At 30.4% G+C, this 26607-nt stretch overlaps 2 protein-coding genes across 4 annotated transcripts; one reads left to right on the top strand and one right to left on the bottom strand.

Moving 5' to 3' along the window:
- Positions 1–1669: 1669 nt before the first annotated feature.
- LOC140052716 (myosin-IIIb-like) lies at positions 1670–22468 on the top strand. 3 transcript variants are annotated; one of them, XM_072098405.1, is made up of 29 exons: positions 1670–1849; positions 2010–2075; positions 2529–2662; positions 3106–3208; positions 3545–3647; positions 4211–4367; positions 4610–4715; positions 5197–5316; positions 5441–5669; positions 5929–6029; positions 6841–6927; positions 7662–7727; positions 8583–8699; positions 8949–9060; positions 9591–9670; positions 10273–10338; positions 10627–10746; positions 11066–11151; positions 11485–11580; positions 12587–12843; positions 13089–13201; positions 13394–13593; positions 14289–14378; positions 14889–15006; positions 15685–15732; positions 16676–16756; positions 17778–17912; positions 19163–19201; positions 19327–22468. In XM_072098405.1, the coding sequence occupies exons 1-29, from the start codon at positions 1739–1741 to the stop codon at positions 19393–19395; spliced, it is 3210 nt and encodes a 1069-aa protein (XP_071954506.1). In that variant the 5' UTR covers positions 1670–1738; the 3' UTR covers positions 19396–22468. The 3 variants fall into 3 exon arrangements, with proteins under 3 accessions (XP_071954506.1, XP_071954505.1, XP_071954507.1); XM_072098404.1 differs by having other exon boundaries at positions 17778–17951; XM_072098406.1 differs by lacking the exon at positions 17778–17912.
- Positions 22469–23328: 860 nt separating this feature from the next.
- On the bottom strand, positions 23329–26351 carry LOC140052717 (sperm-associated antigen 8-like). The gene is made up of 4 exons (XM_072098408.1): positions 26201–26351; positions 25305–25485; positions 24568–24791; positions 23329–23587 (listed from the first exon to the last, which is right to left on the bottom strand). Exons 1-4 carry the CDS (start codon positions 26273–26275, stop codon positions 23468–23470), a joined length of 600 nt encoding a protein of 199 aa, XP_071954509.1. The 5' UTR covers positions 26276–26351; the 3' UTR covers positions 23329–23467.
- Positions 26352–26607: the final 256 nt, after the last annotated feature.

Genomic DNA, 26607 nt, shown 5'->3' with positions numbered 1-26607 from the left:
TTAATTTCATCTTCAGTGCTGTTGTAAGACCGTGATCATTCCTGAAGTTCTATCTATCTTTTAGCCATTCCAAACATTGGCTTAATATCAATTGTGCAGTTTGCAGTGGATGTTTTAACTGAGCCTAGATAATTTAAGTGGTTGACCTCATCAACGAACTATTCGTAAATTGAAAAAAAAAAGAAGTAACCCTAATCGTACGAGAATAGCAAGCAACTCCACTAAAATTACAAAGAAAAAGTTGTTAAAGAAAGTTTTAAAACACGTAAAAAAAAAGAGAGTAGAGAAATGTGTTCATTTGTTATTTAAGAACAAGATAGCACCCATGCATGATATTGAAGGAATGAATTGTTTTGCTTGATAATGTTTGTCATTAGTAATTTGCCTATGACAATAGGAGGGAGGAAAAGCACCAATAACAACAAGAACAATAAAATATATATTGATAATCTCAGCAATCGTGACCCAATAGAGAATGACAACAACTTACCAGGAACAGCGGATACTCAAGTCCAACAATGGAGATATGTTTGAACCACAAACCGAGAATGCTTTCCAGGATAATCACTCAAAAAGAGTTCCATGTTTTTTAAAATGAAGCGCTTGAACGCAAATCAAATGTACCCAGCCGATTCAGAAGATGTATTAGCTCATTTTCTGTCAAATTGTAAATGTTGCAATCAATCAATTGGGCAATGACATCCTATCGATAGTGAGAATAGGAAGGAGATATTTTTAAGTATGCAGATAAAAATATAGACGAACACATATGTAAAAATGCCACGAAAACTTGATGGTATATGAAATAGCCCAAATCGAGCTGGAATTAAATTGTCTTATAAGAGCTGATCCGTTGAAGGGAACATTTTGACGGAAATACATCAGTTTACAAACCGAAAGAGACAATGCCTGGATCAAAGTAATTCAGTGGATTTGGAAAATATATTTGAGTTAAGTTAAGATTTACCTATTTTAATTAAGTATAATGCCTTTTATATCACAAAACAGGAATATAAAGTGAGCAAAACCAATAGGTAAATATAAGTTGTAACTGTTCATAAACATTCTATTTTTACACAACTTTATACGATTTTTTCTTTAAAAGACTTTTGTCTTTTAGGTTGTAAATGTTAATCCGTATGATCGTCCTTTACTAGAATTTATTCTGATTCTAGAATATTGATGTCGATATAAAATAATGTTTGTTTTCATACACAGTTTCAGAACTTAATGTACAGTTTTCTAGTTTGTAGTCCAAAATATTATGTATACACATTATTGCAAGGTAGGATACTATTAGCACAGTGTGGAAGTAAATAGTGTAACGTTGTAGGCCTAAAGCTCGTCCCCCAGACCTGATCACCTAGGTACTATCTAAAAAAACCAAAATAAGGTTAGGAAACCAGATAGGCTTATGTTATTTTGTTAGTATTTTTCATTAAATTGTGTGATGATTAATTCAGTTTACAGCAATTGACGTAACAGAACGTCTGTATACGCCCGTTATATCATGGTTGATCGGTAAACTTCAATAACTTACCTGATGATGCATTATGACGCATACATTAAATAAAGGTAACCAATCAGATACTGGTATATATTGTTTGTATTGTATATGCTAGTGACAATACCTTTTCTATTTTTATTCGGAATGACCGCACCTGTTGTCGATATAATGAGTTGGTAGTATTATACTACCTAATAGTAGTAGACACTTTGAGGATTGTAATCATTAAATATGTCTCGAACTGATATTGGAAATATAGACGATTTAGCAACTCTCTCTAATCTTGATGAAGCAATTCTACTTGAAGAACTGAAATGCCGCTACAACCAGGATAAAATTTACGTGAGTTACTTTCAGGGCTAATAATTAGAGCCCCTTCTTGGTTGTTTACAGTACACGTCATTGGTAGTGGGTACAAGAGTCGACGTAGTAGGCTTAGTACTGAAAATTCAATGCATTTTAAACAAAGTATGTTAATATTAAAAATATATAATCTTTTCAGACCTATGTTGGAGATATTTTAGTAGCCGTGAATCCATTTCGAGACATTGGGATTTATGGGAAAGAGGTAAGAAGGTGTACTTTACAAAAATTACCATAACAAAGCCATGCGTATCATAACAATAGTAAATAAATCCAAGGTCAATGTTTACAGAGAACGTAATAATGCATGCATACTGTTTTATTTGATAGCGAACAGGAAATGTTACATTAAAAGTGCATAGTAATAATTGAAACAAAACCAATTAATGTATTTTGTACTAATGTACTTTATTACAGTAGTACCCTGATTGAAAAACGTTTGTAATGCCTTATCTTTCCAATATTAGAGGGCATAAAGTACTAAAGTGCATTGTTGTTATTATATCAAAACAATACAACAATACATTATTATTATATAAATATGGAACGCAAGTTTGGATTTATATAATATATATTTAAATCTTACATTTCAGACAATCAAAAGAAAATATAATGTATAGTATCTCATCCAATTCAATAAAAATAATGTTTTCTTTAGGTTTCTGAAAAATACAAGAGCCAAAAGCGTACTGCGAATCCGCCACATATATTTGGAGTATCTGATGCTGCATATCAGGCTATGGTGACGGGAAGTTCAATAGGGGGTAAAAGAAACCAGTGTATTGTTATCAGGTAATTTATTTTTGTGAGACCATTGCTTTTGCGTTCTGACCCAAGTATAAAGCAGTGGTTTATCTGGTCTTTACAACAGATAAACAAAATATGCATATAGTGCCATAAAATGGACAAATGGTTCATGCTCTCCTCGATAATAGAACAAGTCTTCTCGGACGAGTACTAAGTTCTAGTGTACACATCTGACTCGTAGGCGCTTTCAAGAACCCAGTGCATTTCTGGAGGTAACCTTGGTGACGTGTCTGATCAATATCAGCCCCTTCCATGTACAGCAGTACATTGTGAGCGTTGCACTGTGCATGCTGTTGGTACACAGAGAACCCAATCCAAATGTCCTCAATTGAGAATGAATAATATATTTTTGAAAAAAACAAAGTATGCAATTGAACAGTATGGTGTTAAAAATAATTTTTTTTAAAGATATTCTTTTTTTGTTAAAGTGGTGAAAGTGGAGCTGGGAAGACAGAGAGCACCAAATTGATCATTAAACACCTCATTGACATTTGTCATGGCAAATCTCAACTTGAACAACAGATTCTACAGGTAATTAAAAATGATAAATGCGTTTATTTTAGTTATATTACCTGATAAAATTTTAGAAAAGACAACCATCATAACTAATAAAATATGCCTACAGAAGAAGAAAGAAGACATTTTATCAAGAGACACAAACTAAATATAAATATGAAAGATATATGAAATTAAACAAATATGCAGATATAATAAACTTCATATCAAAGAGTTGAAAAATTAAAAAAATCAAATAATAACTTACTAGAATTATATGCATGAAAAGAGTAAAAGATGATGCTTTCTCCATAACCTGTAAATAACTGTAAATTCAAATAATAATGGCTTTGTTTTTTTCTATATTTATAGGTGAATCCTCTACTTGAGGCATTTGGCAATGCACAAACAGTTATGAATGATAACTCAAGTAGATTTGGAAAATATATTCAGCTTAAATTCATGAATGGTGCTGGTAAGTTAAAGGCATACCAATCATCATCTTTTATTAAAAGCAATTTTCTCCTTCTTCCAAGTAGTCACTGACACTCACCCATGCTGTTACACGATCTCTCTACTTCTTCCTGTTTTGTGCATCATTTTCTTCCAAACTGATCTTTCTTTTATCATATCTTTGCAGGTCACCTTTACTTTTCTACATCCAACTTCTAACTTATTTACCCTTTCATCTTTTCGTCAGACCATGCCCCATCCATCTCTAGAACTTTATTTCTGCCATCATATTATTTCTTTCTGTTCTCAAAATTCTAATTGAATAATAAAAAACATTTTTGTAAATAAAAAAGTATGAATGTTAAACACTAGGCCTTATTTTCTATTTGAAACTTAAAATCTTTTCCAAATACAGTACAAGGAATGTTCAAATTATTTGTACTTAGTAGAACGTAGAAAAGTAGATATTCTCGATTGTAAGAATATGCCAAAGTATTGGTGCAGCACAATTATCAATTGGTATTTGTGACCATTTGTAGAAATTTATTTTTATATTTCTAATACAACTGTGTTTTTTTTATGAAGTCATGGGAGCTAAAATTTCAGAATATCTGCTTGAGAAGTCACGTGTTATTTATCAAAATTCAGAGGAAGAGAATTTTCATATCTTCTACTATATGTTTGCTGGTTTAAGTACAGAAGATTCTAAAAGATATAAACTAAAACATGCAGAAAACTACAAGTAAGATTAGTAAATCAGTTTCATATTTTTATTTTATATTGAGTAAAGCTGTTTATTTAGTATTTGTAATGGGCCTTAATAGGATATAAGCACTGCAAGATATCTTTGCCGTTGAGCTAAACTTACCCAGTGTAAGTTCTGAACTTTCCGGCGTTAATACAACAAATTATTACCTTAGAGAAGTATTAAAACAATAAAACACTTTAAATAGACAAACTGTGAAATTATTTTCTTCTGTTTAGATATTTAACAAATGGTTCTGGAAGAGTTCAGACAAAATCAGCAGAAACAAAAAAACTGTTTTCTGAAGTGAATAATGCAATGGATCTGGTTGGTTTCCTTGATGAGGTGAGTTAGACATTTTAATTTTCTATTTTCTTGGTCTTTTAATTTTTATGTAAATAAAATGATCTTCAAATAAGAAGATTATTCTTGTAACCATCAACTTGGAATTACAACTTTTCAGAAACAGAACAGAGAAATCTGGTAATGTATATATGTAAAAGCTATTCATGTCTTTTTCCCTCTTGTTTTGGCCAAACCATCATTAATATTACATTTACTGTATATATATATAATTTGTGGATTAGATTTTAAAGATATCTGATATTTACAGTTTTCCATGGATTGAAGCTGAAATATAAAGAAATGAATAGTTCTTTTTCTATAAACTCTTGATACAGTATTAATAAAATGTTATGTAGCTCCATTTTTCTGTTGCTTAGACCCTAAGCTCTTTTAAGCATGTTCTGTTATGGTCACTAATTAAAAACCTCAGTGGTCCAAAAAGTAGTTATTCTGTAATTGTTGACTTTTGATTGTATTTTAGGAAAAAGAGGACATGTTTGTTATCCTTGCAGCGGTTCTGGCATTCGGTCAAATTGAGTTTGATACAAATGATAATGATGCAGCCATCATTAAGAATCCACAGGCAGTGCAAGTTATTTGTGTGAGTATTTAGTTCAGCGGTCAAATTATGTTACAAAATAATACACCCTATTGTTTTCTTTTATTTAATCTAGTTATTGATTCAACGCAAATTTAAAAATGTATTAAATGTTTTATTTGAGTAGGACTTGCTTGGAATGCAGAAGGATGAGTTATGTGGAATTTTGACATATGCAACAAGTTCTGCTCATGGAGAAGTCTTTCAACGTAACTACACTGCAGAGCAAGCCTGTGACGCTAGAGATGCTATGACTAAAGCTTTGTATGGCCGTCTCTTTAGTTGGATTGTGAATAAAATTAACCAGCTTCTAGCCTCTGAAGAAGATCTAGATGCAAGTAAATGTACAGAAGTTGGTAAGAACAATTATTTTTAATTGGACCTTTCTCAAATTCTTAGGGAGGCTTAAACCTGAATATACCAGAGGCTTTGGCATTGAAAGGTGGTCCAGCTCATCTGTGTGTTGAACATTTGTAAAAACATAGTTAAATTAGGCGCCTATTAAAAGTGATCCATATTCCCAACATGTTTTGATGCACTGCCTCACCTCCTAACTACCAGATAACAGTAAAAGGGCAGCTTTTATTCAAATGTTCCTTTTCTGTATATTCACAGGTATTTTAGATATATTTGGATTTGAACATCTACAAACCAACAGCTTTGAACAAGCCTGCATTAACCTTGCAAATGAGCAGCTTCAATTCTTCTTTAACCAGGTAAGTAAATCATCATTCGCGGTACTATACATACTATTTATTTATAATTATATATATAGTATTTCTTTTACAAGAATATTTCTATAAGTTTAATCTAAATCATAATGAATGGAAAACGTATTTGATACAAAATGGGTATGTAATGAGCCGAAGCTCTTAAAAAGTATGTGTATTCTCTGTAGCTTCGTTTCCCCTGCAACTCCCCAAATAATTATTGCATATCACTCAAGGAATTTATGAGCAAACGTAGTATAGAAGTACATACATTTCAAAACATGTAGTGCCCCCTCTACAATCTTATTACATGTTTACATGGACAAAAAAATGCATTTCCTCAAGCTTCTGTTAAATCAAGGAGTTTAATATTCAATTGGTTTAACCCTGACCTAAATTCATATTTAAGTTTATGAAAATGTCAATCACGTTGAAACCATCATGTTTGAGAGATGCACTGTTAATTTTTGCTGTTGTTAATATCATATTGCTTAATTGCCCCATTATGCATTATGGCACCATAAATATTAATGGATAGAAAGATGTTGCCAAAAACCACCTGTCCAGTAATAATTCTGCAAATCATTGTGTATAACATGCTATTATGAACAAATTTACATGTAAATTTAGTTATTTATTTTTTGAAATAAGAAGAATTATATGTTGCCATTTTATAAAATTCATATTATAATAAAAACGTGTTCCTTACTGTGAGGAACCATTTATATTGGCACTAAAATACCAGTTTAAAAAAAAACTTTAAATTAACTTCTAAATAGAAATTGACCATTACACCAATTTTAATATTTTTATATAGCACATTTTTCTTCTGGAGCAAGAAGAGTACAAGAATGAAGGAGTTGATTGGAAAAATATACCATTTGTTAACAACCAGCCACTGTTGGTTAGTATTCAACGTTCTGTTTTTATACAAAATAGATTTTAACCATTTTATATAAATAGCCTATGTATGATATGCTATTATAGGAACTTTTAAAACCATTATTCTAGTAGTTTTCTTTAAGTTCAGGTAATATAATTTAAATAAAATATCTTCGGATAAGATGTATTAACTGTTGTTCTGACTGTTCTACTATATTCATGTTGTTACATGTTTTTTCGAATATTGTTAAAAAACATTACCACAAACAAACAAAAATTTTTAGAACTTTAAATTTTTAGTGACATCATCACGGTTCACAATTTCCTTCACTGTCTCAAAATTTCAGATTTTTGCCAATGTACAGTGTAGTATACCACCAGGCGGTTTAGAATTCATGTTTTCTGCCTGCTGTGTGTATATAGTGTGTATGTATATATAAATCCAAAGGCAAATTACTGAAAAAAATGACAATGCTGTGGGTATCAGTGGCTGGATCTCAATGGAGATACAAAAAGAAAGTGAAAAGCTAAATCAAAACGATAAAGTAAAACAGTCAGAAAAGTTAGTAGAGCTTTCGGGCAACACTAGCCCTTCATCAGTGCAATATATATAAATCATACTGTCAAATTATTGAAACATTGCTTATATCAGGAATATGTTCTGAATATGAGCACTGTTTTAATAATTTATTTAGTAGTGTGTATAGTGATTGTTTGTGCAAAGCCTGTAAACAATCAATTTTATTTTTTATAAAGGATCTGTTTCTTGCAAAGCCAATTGGAATATTTGCACTCCTGGATGAAGAAAGCCATTTCCCCAAGGTTTGTGAATATTAATTTTAAACAGCAAATCACTTGTCTTATCTGTCAATCACATGTCCGTAGGCTCTCTTATAAATCATTCAAGATATTGCTTCCTCAGAGTGCAATAGTTCATAATTTAATAAGGCCAAATCAAAAAAAAAGTTAGTTTCACATCCACTCCCTTATAAAATTAGCATGATTAGCATACACATATATATTTTCTTTTTCATAAAAAAGACAAATGATTTTATTCAGTTAAAAAAAGAAATTCAATTTACTCAACATTGTTGAGTGAATATATCCACCAAAGTGCTCAAAGTCGCTTGTGGAAAACCAAAGGAAAACTAATCCGTAAACGTAATAAACTGCCAAATTTAGACAAAAACCCACTTGCAATCATTAGTAAAATTATTATAATAATTTTCAGTTTTCCATTACCAAATAAATTATAAAAATAAAGTAAATAGTAAAAAAAAAGGAATAAATTTTGGACATGAAACTACATTTTTTTTTACTTGGCCTACTTGTAATTGTATGATCATTTTTTAACATTATATAATTGATCTTCTCTCATTATATGCCTTAAAAATTATAATAATTCAAAATTGTATAAATTGCATGTATGAATGAATTCATTCTAGAACAATTTAAAATCAAATTGTTATTTTGTATTAACACCATCTTTATCCAAGCAAAATGATTATAAAGTCAATTCAACATTATCACCATGAGTTTAACAATTTTTATAACCTACTTATTTAATATTCAATTAATTTCAAATAAGTTTCACAAGTTGTCACTAATAATTACATTTTTCCAGATGGATATTTTTTATTTTAAATATTCAATAATATTTGTTATGTGTGTATACAGGGAACTGACCATTCACTGGTTGAGAAGATGGGTCAAAACTTTTCTAAGAATCACCATTACATAAAGGCAAAAGTGTCTACCAGTAATAATTTCAGCATTGACCACTATGCTGGACGGGTCAGTATAATTATGCTTACCATATAGACATAGGGTTTTTAGTTCAAACCTTCATCATCATCACTCCGTGATTATAATGAGGTTTTAAAACACACTTTTAGTATCTACCTATATAGCGCATTTATTTCTCTCATTGTTTCATAGAAACAAAGTAGGCGTTCTACTAGTATGACAAGAATTTTTAAAATTTTATTTGTGATAATTGTATGTTAAAATATTAAATATTAAAGTGCTGTATTTTATTTATAGGTTGAATACAATGCTAACAATTTTCTTGAGAAGAATCGTGACTCATTACCAAATGGAACTATGCAAGTGTTTCAGAGGTCAAGCATCCATCTTCTTAGCCTTATATTTAAAGGTATATTTTTAGTGGAACACTTTTTGTAAAATATGTTTCTACTGAAAAATGTCAAAAGAACAGTTTCCTAAGAAACCATTTTTATGAAAAGGATCGCTTTGCAACTAAACATTTCTCCAGAGAAACATTTTAAAAACTGGTATTTGACGAGAATTGCAATCAATTGGGATTTTAAAACCAATAAACAATTCTTCTGCTGGCAAAAAAATACTGTTTTTTTTAAATATGGTATTTATAATCTGTATTTTCTTGCTAAGTAGAAACAGGCTCTAAAAAAAAAACTTTTGTTCAATTTCTTTCATGTCTGGGAACAGGAACACTAGTAGACCAAACCAATCATTCAGGACACCTCACACATCTGTTTCAATTACCTGACATTTAAATGTAATCTTAACTAGTAGCTAAGCTCAATTACGGTGCATATTTACCTATATCAATTTACACAAATTACACAAACTGGATTGAACTGTCTATCATCATTGCATTATTACTGTTGCACCATTAATAATTTAAAAAAAAAATTTTTTCAGGTACTATATCACGCACAGGAACGCTTGCATTACAGAGAAGAAGCAGCAAAAAATCAACAGTTAAATCAAGAAGACGAAGAGTAAGAACATTGAGTTAGAAATAAGTGAATTCTATAGTATAGCTTTTTTTACACAGATCAGTGAGACGGTTATATTACAATAACTTCACAAAACTCCAGATTGTGTGTAAAAATCCTTTTTGTTCTGTAAAGATGCAAATTGTCCCCAATTCACACATAAAACGATAAAATTAACTAAAAAGAACTACTTTCTGTAGCAATACTAGCTTCATTACCGCATATGCTGCAATTTATGTGTGAAAAGAGCATAGATTATAATATAACTCACCTGATACACCAAACACAAAAGTTTTGCGAGCCAAAATGTAAAGAAAATATAGAAGCCATATTTTTGTTTTCAAGTTTTGCTGATATTGTATGAAAAATAACTCGTAAGATTTCATTGTTTGGAGTTCAGCCGGAAGCTTATACCAAAGTTTTGGTGCATATCCATGAGCGCATGGTCACCGTACGTTCTGTTTAATAGTAGAATATATAAAAGAACCCACTAAATTTTTGTGTAAACGGCTAATAAGAATACAGATTTATGTTAACTTTAGGAGAACTATAGGCTTACTTATATAATTTATACAATATTAATGTAAATTGTATATTACATTTAGAGAACACCTAAAGTAATGAAGGCTGCAGCTGGAAAGAAGAAACTTACTGTTTGTGCACAGTTTAAGGTAATTGTTATAATTTCTAAGGCCAAGTCGTAGTGAACTAAAAATTTACAATTCAATGGAATAAAAATAAACTAATAATGTTTTACAAACTATGTAAACATAATATGCATCAACATTTAACATATTTTTTCTGTAATTTTTAATATTGATTGCAATTTTTAAAAATCTTAACATAAGGAATGCCACTGATTCAAAGGTGCATGGTCAACAAATAAATAGATAAAACTAATATCTATACACTGTACTGTACTGTATGTAAGCCTACATTTACTATAATTAAATTTTCAGAACTCACTGTCAGTGTTAATGGAACGACTAGATCTATCCAACCCTCATTTTATTCGATGTGTGAAACCAAACACTTCAAAAGCTGCTCGGAAATTTGAAGCAAAATTTGTCACTGCTCAGGTGAGAATCATACATTACAATTATTATAACAATATTATTTCCTCATGTGAATAGAGTATAAATAACAGTATTCATCATGGACTAGATAATTGTTCAAACACCGAACATCACAAATGTATCCAATGTACAAAGTCAAATCGAAAGGGACAAACCATTTATGTTATATATTTCATATAAAGGACAATGAAAAAAGCATACAAGCATTTTTTTTGTATTTATTTCAACTATTAACTTAAATATTGAGATATACAAAAGGTTGATGATGCTTTTATAGAACAGATTTGAAGTACCACACTAATGCATTATGCTTTATTATTAGCTCCGTTACACAGGCATGCTTGAGACAACTAGGATTAGGAAGCTTGGATATGCAGTTCGACCTCTTTTTGCAGATTTTGTTAAAAGGTTACCGTATCAATTACTGTTATATTTTATATTGTAGATGTCTCTCTAGGGATGCCATTTAAAGTTAAACTTTGCATTAAATAAATGTGTACGTGTTTGAAAATCTGTAATGGATCACTAATTATGCATAAATAACACGATGCTGAATTTTGTCTAAAGACACAATTTTTAGTTACATTTTGCAATCAACCTACTTCTGTTTAAAATGTGTTTAAAATCCTTAAAATTAACAACATGAATATGAAAATATGACAGCAAAAATAGATTAAAAAAACATTCAAAATTTAAAAATTTGTAAAGTGACTTTTTGTAATTGTTTTTTTCCCTCTACAGATACCGTATCTTGGCATTAAGTCCAAACCTTGTAACAGATAACCGTGGAGTTATCAAGATTTTGACTGACATGAAACTAACTGATTGGCAGATTGGGTAGGATTTATTATATTATATTTTTTATTTTACATTTTCTCAAAAATATTTGTATACTTTTTCAATTTAACATAATTTGGATAATTTGTAGTGATGATATATGCACAGAATAATCAATCAAATCCAATGCTTAATTGTCTATGATGATAATAAAACATGATCTTCTTTCGACTTGTGTAAATGCTTTAGTGTTTTATTATGTACAACAATTTCTTGTTAATTCTGGAAGATTTGATTGATGTTTCTGTCTTTTTGTTTTAAAATGTTGTATTTGTTAGCTGAGGCACCTTGAAGCAAAGGTCTTTCCAACTTGTGAGGTGCCTTTGTGTAATAATTAATATATTTAAAAAAACACATGATATTGGATTTAAAGATAAGTTGAGCCTAAAATATATGCAAGGCATTGACATTTGTGCGCTGATGGTCTGACCCATTTCATATTCAGCTATAGTTCACACTCTTATGCCACAGAAACAAATCAATTTCAGCATGAGTCAGACTATCATAATAATAATGAGATCTGTAGTATTAATACACAGCTACTAACATGTGAACATCATCGCCTAAAGGAAGGAAGAAAGAAATAAAAGATGAATCTATTTTATTAAACTTCAAGGGAATAAAGTGTGAAGTCATTTTGTATTGTTTTATTACTGTATTATTATAATTGATTTTGAAGAACCATATCAAAAAGCCCCAGTGGTCTAATGGTATGATGTTTGTATATCAAACAGAATATTGTAGGTTCAAATCTTGGTTGAGGCAGCTTTATAATAAGTAGTAATTTATAAATATAATGATATGCCTGTTAAATGTATATAAGTAATCAATTCAGTACATCACTGGGTGGTTTAGAATTTCCCTATGCCTTTAATTAATTAATTTCCAGTATATCACTGGGTGGTTTAAAATTTCTAAATGAGTTAAATGTATATAATTGATTAATTAATTTCTAGTATCATAAATTTAAATATATTATAAATAAATATTAATCCTATATCTGTAGAAAGACAAAAGTATTCCTGAAGTACTATCATCAAGAAAAACTGGAAGAGAAAATGGTTGAAATGGGAAAGTCTGCCATTCAGATGCAGAAAGTTGTACGAGGCTTCTTGGTACGTGTCAAATTCCGACGAATGTTGGAAGTTGCACGCCGTGAAGCAAGAGAGGCAAAGGAGTTTCTTGAAAAGATGAAACAATTGTCTTTAGAGAACAAACAAATCCAGTTGAAATTAGTTGAACAAGATAAGGATATTCCTTCAGGTAACTTTTAATTGCAAGAGTTTGCATTCAACAATAAGGTGATGTTTATAAAACAAATTAAAACTTATTGAGCCTCAATACCATTTGAAAAATTCCCAGTTAAAAAAAAAAACAATTTTGTTATATGGTTTCTTTTAATATACATTCGTAAATAGTAACACAGTATGTGTTCATAGCATTTCACTTTGTAACTTGCATACTAAAATACTCTTGTTGACCGGTTTGCTGTATACACTTTTTCTCAGATTATTTTGATGAAAAGAATGAACCAGCACCAGTCATTCAAATTCTTGATGTACCACCACCACCAACGGTAAACTTTGCTCCTGCATCTACTACAGCAGAGAATAGAGATGAAGTGAGTAGTTTGAACCATTTAGTATGACCTTTGCATTCAGGGAGGCACCTTTTCTGTAGTATCAATAATGCCATTTTTTAGGGGTAGAGTGAACGGTGTTAGGAGTAACCCATTCTGGTGACACTTTTAACTATTGAGCCAGTTAGTGATAGATCAAGCACTCATAATTTACCCAAAAATATTTTAACTTAGGCCCATGAGTCAGGGGGTGATACAGATCAAGAGGACATTTTGGAAGATGAATTTATTCGTACAAAAGAGGTTGGAAAGTTTGGCGAAAAGGGAACACGGGCAGCATCTGTACGTTGGTTTCAACAGACACAGACAGACCAAGTTAGACAGACATCAGATGGACAGTTTGCGCCTTGGTTTCATGGTATCATTACGAGGAGGTGGGTAGGCCTATCTTTATATACTGTGCATGTGTAAAAGTTTATATAGGCCTACTGTAAAATAGATTCAATTTTTGAATTTTCTTTTTTTCCTAACACAATCTACTAATTGTTGTAAAACAACTATATCATACACTGTATAGCATATGGGTGTGAAAGGGAAAATAGATAAGAATAAGTTTTGTGAAATTATCAAGACATTATTAAATGTAAAGTCCTTATCATCATAGTCATAAAGTTATGACCCTTGATTTTTTGGTTATTTTTATAATTTCATTTATTTCAATTATGATCACTTCCATAAAGTAATATGTAAAGTAAGATTTATTACCCTTTGTCAAATCACAGCAGAATAACTGAGATTCTGTACAGTAATTAAAAAAATTCATTATTGGGAATGTATGCTTGATTTAATATTCATTCTTTGTCTACCATCGCTAATATTTAATTGAGTCATTACATTATTAGATTCACTTCACTCAGTTGTCACTTTATGAAATATTGGCCTCATTTAATTGAAAGGGACATATCAAATGTAGAGGTTGTAACTGAGGACCCACAGACCTTTCGCTGCCAGTAGCAATCACTTACTCTTTTCGGCTAAAGACACATACACAGTATTGTTGGATGAACATGATTTTCGAATACTACTCTGATGGTTCATTGTTTTAAATGTATTGATTTTCCATTTTCAGAGCATCTGAGCAATTACTGGAAAATAAAACAATTGGATGTTTCTTGATACGTGTTAGTGAAAGTCGCTTTGGTTATTCGATGTCAATTAAGTAAGTTTTGTGTATCAGTTTTATGAATCAGATCACAATGTAGTTTGTAGCCTTAAGAAAAGGTTTGAGTCGAATTATACCAGATTCCAAACAATATTAAAAATTTATATCATATATTTCAGTATCAACATTGTTTCTGTATTTCTCACTATTAACTTCTTAATGGTAGGCAATATTATGTAATTAGTGGTATTCACATTGCGTGTGTTTGAGCATGGAGGTATATACCTCCATGGTTTGAGAATGAATTCCTTTAGGTTCAATTTGACATTTCAATTTGAATATTTTGATTATAAGTTCTTTTTATGTAAATGTTGTACATATTTCTTGTTTGTTGTATAATTGTGAGTGGTTACACTACTATAATATTAAAAATATGTTCCTGTATATAGGCCTACACACCTATCGTATGTCATCGTATGCTAGACTACCTATGTACATTTCCGTCATGAAGTGTTGCAGTGATTTTACAGTGTACATGTTAATAAGGAAAAAATGTTTTTCTTTTAGGACACCATCAAAAATTAAGCATTTTATGATTGATCAATTACGCAATGGCAAGTATGTTGTGGTTGGGGAGCTACCAGTATTTAAAACACTAAATGAGATGGTTGCATACTACCAAAAGGTATTGGTACACATCTACTGTATAATTTATTTATTTATTTATAAACTTATTTTACATGGATGACATTTTCATTTAAATAATGTTCTTACAAATGGTCCATGATTAAAGAAATGCATGCATATATAATAGAGGAAAATTCCAAAAGTTACAACAATTATGGTTAACAATTTTTTCTTTTTTAGATTATAGAAAGACATACAAATACAATTCCATTAACAAAGCAGATAAATAATTTATTATAATAAATAGTTAATTAATTACATCGCAAGATACACAGGTTATAATATATCTGTACCTTAATTTTGCTTGTAAAGCCTTGTCTACACTATCAAACTTTACGTGACAAAAAAATGTGATGTGCCCATATATGGACATGATGATGTCATATCACTTCCATGTTTGGGCATATCACAACCATATTTGGGCACATCAAACTTTTTTGTCACATAAAGTTTGATAGTGTAGACAGAGCTTAATAGGGCTTTCTTTGTGGATTTACAATACTTCGCAGTATTGGATTGGTCCTTTTGATTGGGGATGTTGAGTTGTTTTTTCATTGAAAATTTAGTTAACTTATAATTCTGAATGTCTGTAAATAAATTAATACTCTTAATACTAAATCTAGATAAAAATTATTTTAAATGTTTTAATTCAAATGAAATGCATTTTGTTTTACAGAATCCAGTATCTCCTTATTCTGACTACTTAACTGAAGCATGTGGACAGGTGTGTATTAATTAATATTAATTAATAACACATTACTCTAATAATTACATATGTAGGAGTCAGTACCAAACTGTAACCTAGTAATAGACATGTGACTAAGTTAGATTGTAACGATTGATTTAGGTAGAAGTGGTCATGTGGCTGTCATGTGTATTTTGTACTATTAGCATTAATGTAGATGCATTTTATTAATATTCTTAATGATAAATCAATCAACCAATCAATGGTATAGGCCTACTGTTAAAAGGTTAAACCTGACGAGTCAGGTGGCAAGGCCCTGGGAAATGATGCCTATTTGGGGAATAAAAAGGTTTAGATATGAACATTTGGAGATGATTTAATTAAGATAAATACAAATTTGTACTGTTATTTATATATATTATGAACTATAGATTTAAACATCATTTCAAGAGCCGACTTTATTGATTGTAATAGTAAACCATACTGAGTAAACCCATAGAGATATTATAGTGAACTATAATATCTCTATGGTAAACCATACTGTAATGGTAATCTGTACTTTTGTAAACAACATACAGTATTTTTAGTAACCAAATAATAGTAACCTATTAATACTACGTAGTAATACTGTAATAGTAACCCATTAATAGTAACCAATACTGCAATGGATTGGTGTATGCTTTTCTGTATTTTCTTCATTACAATATAATATTTCAGACTATAATTAATTAATTTATAATAAATTTAACAAAATGTCATATAGTTTTATAAATCTTTACCACATTACACTAGTACTGAAAGTGTATGTATATAATTATAATGTAATAAATAGTTTGATCAATATCCTCCAGTCAACCTTGAACAAATTTGAGAGTCTCAAACTTAGATATTTGTTCTTGAGACAGAATTTCCCATACAACTATAGGCCTAGTATTAACAATTTTGTATGGAAATTTGATAATGAATAGTAACTTTTATTCAGGTATCTGATGACTTTGATTATGCAGAGCTGATCATTAATGAATCGGAATCAGATGATTACCAAGGAATTGAACCAATTGCAGTAAGTTTTACAAATTTTCCAAACGTTAAAAAAAAAATGATGGTCATGATAAAAATGTTGGTGAAATGATTAATTAATCCTATTTTAATCTTAGGCCATGGGAAGTACATTATATGGTTCTCATCAACTGATTTCATTGGAAATTATCATAAAATGTTCTTGTTTTTTTAAGAAATATAATAAAACAACTGAGATTGACCGGGAAAAATGAAAATAGCGGATAGTATGTTACATTCTATTCACAAAATGACTTTTTGTATTCATATATCCATAGTAAAAGTGTTGGCCTAACAGGATACTTATAATTACTATGACCTGTTGACCTTGAGTCAATGTGTTTGCGCATGTGATTATAATCTGAAGAGGAAAGTTTACTAAAATCCTGCACCAAGATGTTGCTGATATGAACCATATATTGTAATTTGCCTGGCCTTATCATGAGCTCACTTTTTTTTTTACAAAAGATTAAAATCACATCACCTGCTATCAACTGACACATATAGATTCTTGCATTGATATTTCAATTCTATTCTTTTTATTATGACTAATCATTTCCACCCTTTTTCTCATTTGTTAATGGCCCCATTAAAATGGTGGTACTGAATATGCATTTAAAATGGGCTTAGAGCAGAGAGGTTTAAAGTATTGTCCATATATCAATTATAAGCATTGATAATGATCAGCTTCGACTGAATGGACCACCCTCGTTATATTTTAGAAATAAAATAAAATTTGTATTAAACTCTATGTCATTGTCTTGCACATTCATTTACTGTACCAGGGTGAAACAACACAGTTGTTGAAAGAATTGAATAAAAGTGTTATACAAAATAAATAAATGTTATTATTTGGTACGAATATTTACATATCAAATATCAAATATTCTATGTTTTCAAATATTCGTACCACTGAATTTGACATCTTTTATTTGTATAATGTACAATGAAACCTATATACAACTACTTTTTGGAGTAGTTTTTAAAAGAAAGGCAAAAGCAAGAATAACTTGTTCCTCACATAGCCCCAAGAAGACTATCTCTCCCCAAGAAATGCTATGGCTGGTGAAGGTGCAAGCAGTGATACAGCCAGTGTAAGAAGAACGCCAAACCGTCTCACATCTAAGGAAAAAACTACAAATGCGTCTGGTGAAACAGCTGTAAGTCGAGCCTCCTACATTAGTCTTATTGGGGAAAAGGTATGCTTGCTTGGTCACAGTGCATATCGGCCACTGTTCATTTTGCCCACCAAGTATGGAGCGCCCAAATTCATGATTCGCCAAAAAGGACAAATATCATTTTCATTTGGCTAACACCAAGTTGAGTTGAGAATGTATTTATTACCCTGCCATATTAGAAGATTGGTAAGTAAAGCTATGAAGTAATGAGAATGGCATGTCATGAATTTAGGCGTTCTATAAACGGCGGCCAAAATGACTGGTGCCAAAAATAATTGACAACTGCTTGCTTTTGGTTTGCAACTGCATTTAATTCATACAGGTTGCTTTTGGTTCTGCAGCATTTCATTCATACAGGTATCTTCTGAATACCATCATTTTTTTTTTTTTTTAGAGAATTTTTGTTATCATGGCCTGCTTATTTGTTTTAAAAACAAGTTCATTTTTGTATAATAATTTTGGTTCACTTGACTTAGCTGCTGAGACATTTTTGAGCTTGCTAAATTAACTTACATTATAAGCAGATTTGTTGTTTTGTTCTTTCTTTGGGGAGAGTGGGGGAAGGGGTGATGGTGCATGGTAATGTGCATTTGGCCTTAATAACCAGCTTTGTTTTCACAAACACTTTTTTTAATCATATTATTAGTAGTACATGATGATTTCTTGGTGTTATTTATGTAGTTTGAATGTGTCAATGTCATATTAGCTATATAAAGTTATATTTTTTTCAGTTTATTTCAATTGCACAATCATTAACTACCCACTTTAATCACTCATTATTATACTGTATGAAACTTCACTGCACACTACTGTATAATAATCATCACATTTTCAATTTATTTTATTTGTCTATAAAGTTGCTGCTGTCTGTTGACATCTGTGAATGATCTGTATAAACAGGGATTAATTAACACTGGTTTTTTCTCAATGGTGTTTCAACATTAATAACACTAGTATAATAGCTAGCTACTGTAATCTTACAACATAGTGATAGTATATGGGACTAATTAATTCATGATACAGTAACTACATACGTTCTCATATAGGAATGAATTTTGTACTTTGTATGTACAGCTTTTTAAAAATTGCCGGTACAGGTAACAGGATGAGAGAAATACTATATTTTATCTAAGTACAGTAGGAAACAGTGTTAGAAATTTTCCAACCAAATGACCGAATGTATGACATTATTTTAACAGTTGTGTTCAGTATTTTATATGCATCTTTTTCAGGAACCAGTTGCCCCTGTTCAAGTCAGAAAAGTAAAAGAGGTACTTACAACCATTATATAATAAACATTTTCTATAATTTTTTCATTAAAATATTTTTTCACTCCAATTTTTACTATCGCAATCTCTAGTATTTTTATATATTTTTGGTTTCTTTTCATTTACAGAAGCCCGCTGATAAAGATAAAAGAACATCTATCGCTGGCAGTATTCGGTCATTTTTTTCTAAGAAGTAAAGTTGTTGAAAGAAAATAAATTATATTAAACCACCTAGAATATCGCTTATTTGCCTGGATATCACATTTTATGATAAATACGATAGTATAAAGGGTCTTGAGAATGTTAATACAGTATTGTGTCATAGTCTCGTAAACGAAATGACTTGCATTAGTTAACTATAATTCTTCAAATATTATATTTTGTTAACCAAAATTATGGTGCAAATTTATAACAATTTTGATTAATTATGTGTAATTAATGTATCAAAGTTCATTCATCATACACTACTAACAAAATAATTAATTTTTACTATTAATAATGCAAATTAATTTATTATTAGTTATTAATAATTAGTAGTATTAATTAGATTATTAGTATGTGACTGTGTATAATAAAGTGGAATTATTCATATTTCTTATTTTTATAATTATATGTAAAAGTGTTGCCTTGCACTTCTTGAAAATAAATTTAAAAGGTTACCTAGGTAAAGATTTTTGTACCAATGTTTTATAGAATAATGGTAAATTGTTTGGTGGTGGAAATATTTCAACATAGAATATATAATTAAACATGCGGGTTAAAAATATATTTTTTTTAATTATAAAAATACACGTATATCGTAATAACAAGGAATGATAAAGAATTTTTCAGAATTTCAATGGCTTGCAGTAATAATATGTAATAAACATATGTTAATTTTATTCATAAATAAATAATTTCTAAATACTGTATTGTGACATATTTTATGGAATTTTTGTACTGTAGATGCTTTCAATTTGGGTACTGAATGGTACCAGGATGTAACAAGCACATTTTTCTTCATTAAGTGTTAAAATGAATATTTGCATATACCCAATCAATAGACATTCCATATTCCAAATATTTGTACCACTGAATATAATTTGACATCTTTTATTTGTATACATTTGCATTAGAGTCGATTTTAACACAACAACTTATTTTACTGCTGTAATGAAATAATTAGATTCAAAAGTTAAGTGATACTTTAAATATTGATGGTAATAAAGTAAATTAATATATATTTTAAAACTAAAATATTAAAACATTTGTATAGAGAATAATTTTTCATATATTGTATTATTTCTAAAGTAGGCTACAGAATAGAATGGTATATATGGTATATGGCATTTACAGACTTAAAAAAACGTATTAATGCAAGTAAAAACTTAAATATGCCTTGATTTTGAAGTGATTTTTCATAAATAATAACTCATAAAAAACAATTATTGGTTGTTCCTGTCTCCTTTGTTAATGAGTGTATTTTGTATTCCTGATTTGGCAACATGTTAAAATGTTACTGAAAATTCAATATTATTTATTAAAAGCATTCATTGGTCAGATGTTTTGCCCTACTTTGACGTAATTTGTACTTCATTCTAAGTACATTGAGAATACTAATTTGCCTATCAGAGTAATAGAAGTGTTGAAGATGCTGTGCTCTTCCACTTACATAATATTTACCAACATTTAGATGTGCCTAAATCATATGTAAGATGTTTGTATATAGATTTTTCTAGTGCTTTTAATACCGTTGAACCTGGTTCATTAGTACGCAAACTTAAAGAAATGAACGTAAACGACACATTGACTTCATGGATATATAATTTCTTAACAAAAAGGTTCCAGTATGTTAAACTAAACGGTATTTTATCTGATAAAAGAACTGTTAGCATTGGCACGCCACAAGGGTCTGTTATCTCCCCAATGTTGTTTTCACTGTTCACCAGCAGTTTCAGAGCCAATTCAAATGAATGTTGTATAGTAAAATATGCAGATGACACAGTCATCACTGGATACATTACTGGCAATGATGAAACAAGCTATAGACAACTAGGATGTGATTTTTATCACTGGTGCTGCAATAACAACCTGAAACTAAACATAAAGAAAACAAAAGAAATGCAAATTGATTTTAGGAAAATTAAAGAACCCTTAGAACCTCTGATTATAAATGAAAATGAGATTGAAGTAGTAAATGAGTACAAATATCTGGGTTGTATAATTGACAATAAGCTAAATTGGATAAATAATGTAAATAAAGCCACATGCAAAGCCAACCAAAGGATGTTTATTTTAAGAAAAATGAAGTACCTACAAATTGACAAAACTATACTTAAATTGTTTTATAACTCTGTAATTCTCAGTGTAATACTTTTTTGTAATGTTTGTTTTTATGGTAATACAATGCAAAAAGATAAAATTAAACTTAATCGAATAGGAAATAGAGCAATTAGACTAGTAGGAGAGCACTTACCTGATGTTGAATCCTTGTATAAAGAAAATGTGTTAAAAAAAGTAAAAAGTATCATTGATGATGAAACACATCCTCTTCACAAACAATTTGCTCTCATGAATTCTGGCATAAGACTACGTGCACTTAATACCAAAACAAAACGGTTTAGGTGCTCGTTTGTACCTAATGCTATACACTTATATAACTCCAGAGTACAAAGGTAAAATGTAACCGATAATTTTTATCTAATTTTAACAATTTTTAGCCTCTTAACTTTTTGTGTGTGTTTTTGTAAATTGTATTTTATATTTTTGTATTTTGCCAGTTTTCAAATCACATTTCTGTTTTTTTTAAATGGACAATAAAGTATATATGACTATGACTATGACTTGTGAAAAAATATGCAAGTAATACTTGTGAAAAAATACGCAACAAATTACGTCAGAGTAGGGCAAAACATCTGACCAATTACTCAACATCCTGATGCAAAGCTACTCCACAGTAGTTACAAACAATGACAAAAGCATTCATCACGATTCACAACAGTGAAGACATTAATAACCAAATAATGGTGAAATTTATTCCAAAATCTACATATGAGAGCTACATAAAGTATAATTTACATTGATGAAGTGTACATATGAATAAATAATAATTGTGTATGAATAAATAAATATATGCTGATTGTATAAAGAATATAGCCTCATCAGGTATCTAAGATAATCGAGTTTACTTGAGTACAGTACTCCATTTGTTTATTATTTATTTCCATATAAATAATTGTTCATGAATAAAAAATACACATACGAATTGCATAAATGAGAATAAATCATCCATTGGACATTAATTAATTTCTCAATTTCTATTTATTTCCACATAACAACTATATAATTAATATTATACAATGACATTATAAAAATAGTTAAACTATGAAAAAAAGTAGTTCAGTGATGTGGGGAGGGGAAGGGGAAAGTCAAAAAGACCTACCCCAAAATCATAATGTAATCTTTATTGCCTCCTGAAGCAGATGTATTGTACTTAGGAACACAATTAAGACTGAAATCTCAGAAATTGACAATGAAATTAATTTTAAAATTACTATTTTTGGTACATGTATTATTTTCAAATGCAAAAAAAAACATTCACATACTACTCCCTGAAAATCTGACGTTCAGGATTTATGCAAAACTAGACTTTATTAGAAACTAATTTTGAAAAATTATTTAAAAATGTTAATGAGACTCCAGTAAATGGCGTTCAGTTTCATTCCTTTTAACAGCACGTAATTATAAATTCATAAATGGACACAATTAGTCGAGTGAAAAACCATGTACAGGTCAAATTCTATTCTTTGATATGCATTTTCGTATAAAGCTAGACAATTTATGGAAGGCGTATTTGGCCAGCAGGGGTGTTAGGATAATTGTTAATTTCAATAGACCACACTGCAAAGAAGTTTAAATAAATCAATAAATTATTTAAATCCATCTATAGGCCTACAGTTTGGAATATCACTGCATGGTAAAGACAGAGTTACCTTTTTTTAGTGCATGGTAAATGAAAGTCATACCGAACCACGAACCTACTGTTATATTTATTACATTAGTAAATAGGCATTTCAATGAAAAATGGGCAAATTGTATTGTTTTTGATAATTTTATTGATATAAAATATGTTCTCCACTCAAACAAAACAATTTTCACCCCATTATGTACTATATTTTATCATCAAAATATTATGTTCATGCCTCACAGAAATAGTGGTATTATTAGTGTACAATTATTATGAAGAAAAATCCATTAAAATATATTTATTACACTTGCTACGACAGACACTCACATCCATGGATATCGTTCAGCGTCATATGGCTGAGATTCATCGGTGTATTCTGATATTGGTTTACTAAACGATGTGTTCTTCTTGAATGGTGTATCAGTTTTAACTTGGGTAACACCCTGTGAATTAATAAAAAATAAAAAAATCAGTTTATTATCATTTGAAATATAGATGTGCACATGTAACATAACATACAGTACAATATTACACAACATTCTCAGAGCTATATCTCCATATAAAACAATATTTCCACTGTATCATAGGAAAATTCTTGAATACAGCATCTCTCATGTCTATCAATGACCTGTATCATGTAGGTTTATAGTTTATGGTCTATGAAAGTACTAGGTGATACATATGACACACATGTGATGCTGTATTATTACAGAATTTTCCTATGATGCCGAGGAAATCTAGATAAATAGTGAGACTTGGGTGTATGAGTGTAGATTAAAGGAATAGTAGTAGTAAATATTATATTTTTGTAGCTGATGTGTTTAATATGGAATACGTTGAATAAATGAAGTGCTAATAAACTGAGGTAATGTTGAATATCTTATTGATGATACAGTACAGTAACTCAAGATTGCAATAAGCGTTTGTGACATCATCATATTGATTTTTAAGAAATCGATAGGCATGGGCATCTATTATTTACACACCTTGGCAAATTCTTTGCAAGCATTTTGGCAATTAAAAATTAAAAGAGCAAGAATATTTACAAAAAATAGATAGATTATAAAATGTGTGATAAATAAAAGAATTTCAGGAAGCCTTTCCTTAAATTCAAATTTCCTTAATTATGGGAAACCCCAGCAAACACATAAATAATTATGAATAAATCAATTCCCCACATAGCAAAAATGTCTGTCTTCCGAGGTTTTTCCCAAACATAAAAGACAGTGTGGTGGCCTTTTATTTTGAAGGCTCATAGGTTATAATTATAACATAGACAATTTCAGAAATTTTTTTTATGCAAACTTGACAATGCAATGTCAAGTTTGCATAAAAAAAATTGCTGAAATTGTCTATTTGCTATGAACATTTTTAAGCAGGACTACTGAAATTAATTTTGTTTGAATGCACAAGTATCACTTACATGGATTTTATTTTTGTGTGTACTCCAAAATGTTACTGGCTGTTCTGTCTCTACATTGTGCTCAAATTGAGGTTGTATTTCCTTCGATTGAAAACCTTCCACGGTAAAGTCTTTTTTGGTAATAGAAACATATTCTACATCTGGAGGAGGAGGATTGAATTCCTGGTTTACTTCTTGTGCTACTTGTTCAAACAGTGCCTTCTCTAAAAGCTCACGTTTCCGCCCTATCAAACAGTGATGAATATATTATCAAAAACTAAAAAATAAGTTAAACCATATGTACAGGTATTGTGCAAGGAATTATCAGTCAACGGTAGCATTATTATAAGTATTGTATGCACTGAGTTGTGAGTGAATGAGTTTCTATATAGTACAGTACCATTCTTTTTATATAAGGCATAAGCGGATTGACAACTTAAGATTCAATAACTTTACAGGCTGATTATAAAATCATAAAACTTGTACTGTGGTTTTGTTAAATTATCATCATAAAATGCTACTAATGCTATTAATAATAAACTGTTGACATTATCAAGTACATCAATGCATATTTTATCATTCAAATGACAAACAATCAAACGCTAAAACCACAGCAAAGACTACACATATTAATTATTAAAATATTAGCATTAATATTTAGTAAGTAGTACTAGTAGTAACAGCATTGCTCAGATATGCCAAAAAAAGGAAGGTATCAAAGAATACAGGTTAATTAGAGGAACAAATGTGTGACCTACCTTTAGTACGAACTTGTGATTTTGGAGGTTCTTGGTAGGAGTTTTTGCAAGTTGTTAATTTTTCAGTTTCGTTTGTATTAATTGACATGATTCCTGGGTGCCCATCTTTAAAAGCTGCAGTTGTTGGTTTTTCATTGTCTTGATGTGAAGTTTCTTCATACCCCAAATCTTTACAGGATCTCTTAAATAAGAAAAATAGATAATAATTTATTTAGGCTAGGCCCTAGGCCTAGTTAAAAATAATAATAATAATATTACGATATCCTAGGCTAAGCAAACATTTAGGCCTATCCATATACTTAGCCTAGCCTAGCCTATATAGGCAAGCACAAATTCAAAAAAGATGATCATTGGGAATTGTATCCTAAAATTTTCTAATAAATGAGTTTTTAAATTAAGTCTTAGTTAGGCCTAGGCTAGGCTAGGGCCCAGCTAGCTAGCTAGGCTTTTAGGCCTAGCCTATCTATTATAGTTTAGATTGACCTAGGCCTAGTATGCTAGTAGCCTAGCTAATTAGGCCTAGGCTAGCTAGGCGGCCTAGGGCCTAGGTTTAAAACTAGGCTAATAATAGCCTCGTAGTAAGTAGGAATAGCCTAGGCTAGGCTAGCCTATTCCTACTTACTACGAGGCTATTAGTATTATTAGCCTAGGCCTAGTTTTAAACCTAGTAGGCCCAAGGATAAGCCAATCTGATAAGCCTAGGCCCTAGCCTACCTAAAGTAAAGGAGGCTAGGCCTAGCCCATGACCCTAACCTAGGCCTCTATCTAGCCTAGCTAGGCTAGATAGAGATTACGGTAGGGATTACGGTCGAAGCGGCCGCCAACCAACCAACAAAGCGGCCGCTAGGCCTAGGCCTAGTAGTTCAATAACGGTAATCTGTTGTCTATTATCTTACCTCTTCTACCCAATTCTCCAGAAGGCACCTGCCATCAGAATTATTGATAGTTCTAGTAGCATTAAGAGTGGTCATTCTCAACAATTTCAATTTTAGACAAGAAGCTACCGCTCTCTCTCTCTCTCCCGCTCTGCTGACTAGGCGCGCCTACTCTGTTTGAGTTTTTATATGCTGGTTAAAAACGTCCCAGTGCGTAGCGTTGCTAAGCCGTTGCCATGGAATTTATATTGTATTTTATAATACGATTTAAATAAATGTTGATATTCAAATAGAAAAACAAATAATTTAAATATAAAATAACACTTAGTCATATAAATATTTTTAGAAGATAAAACAAGAAAAGAATATAATTTTATATATTGGTAATATATTTTATAAAAACATTATTTCAGAATTTCTGCGATAAA

This window comes from Antedon mediterranea, chromosome 6 (genome assembly GCF_964355755.1).
Source record: "Antedon mediterranea chromosome 6, ecAntMedi1.1, whole genome shotgun sequence".
NCBI lineage: Eukaryota > Metazoa > Echinodermata > Crinoidea > Comatulida > Antedonidae > Antedon > Antedon mediterranea.
This window is presented reverse-complemented; position numbering and strand designations above follow the sequence as displayed.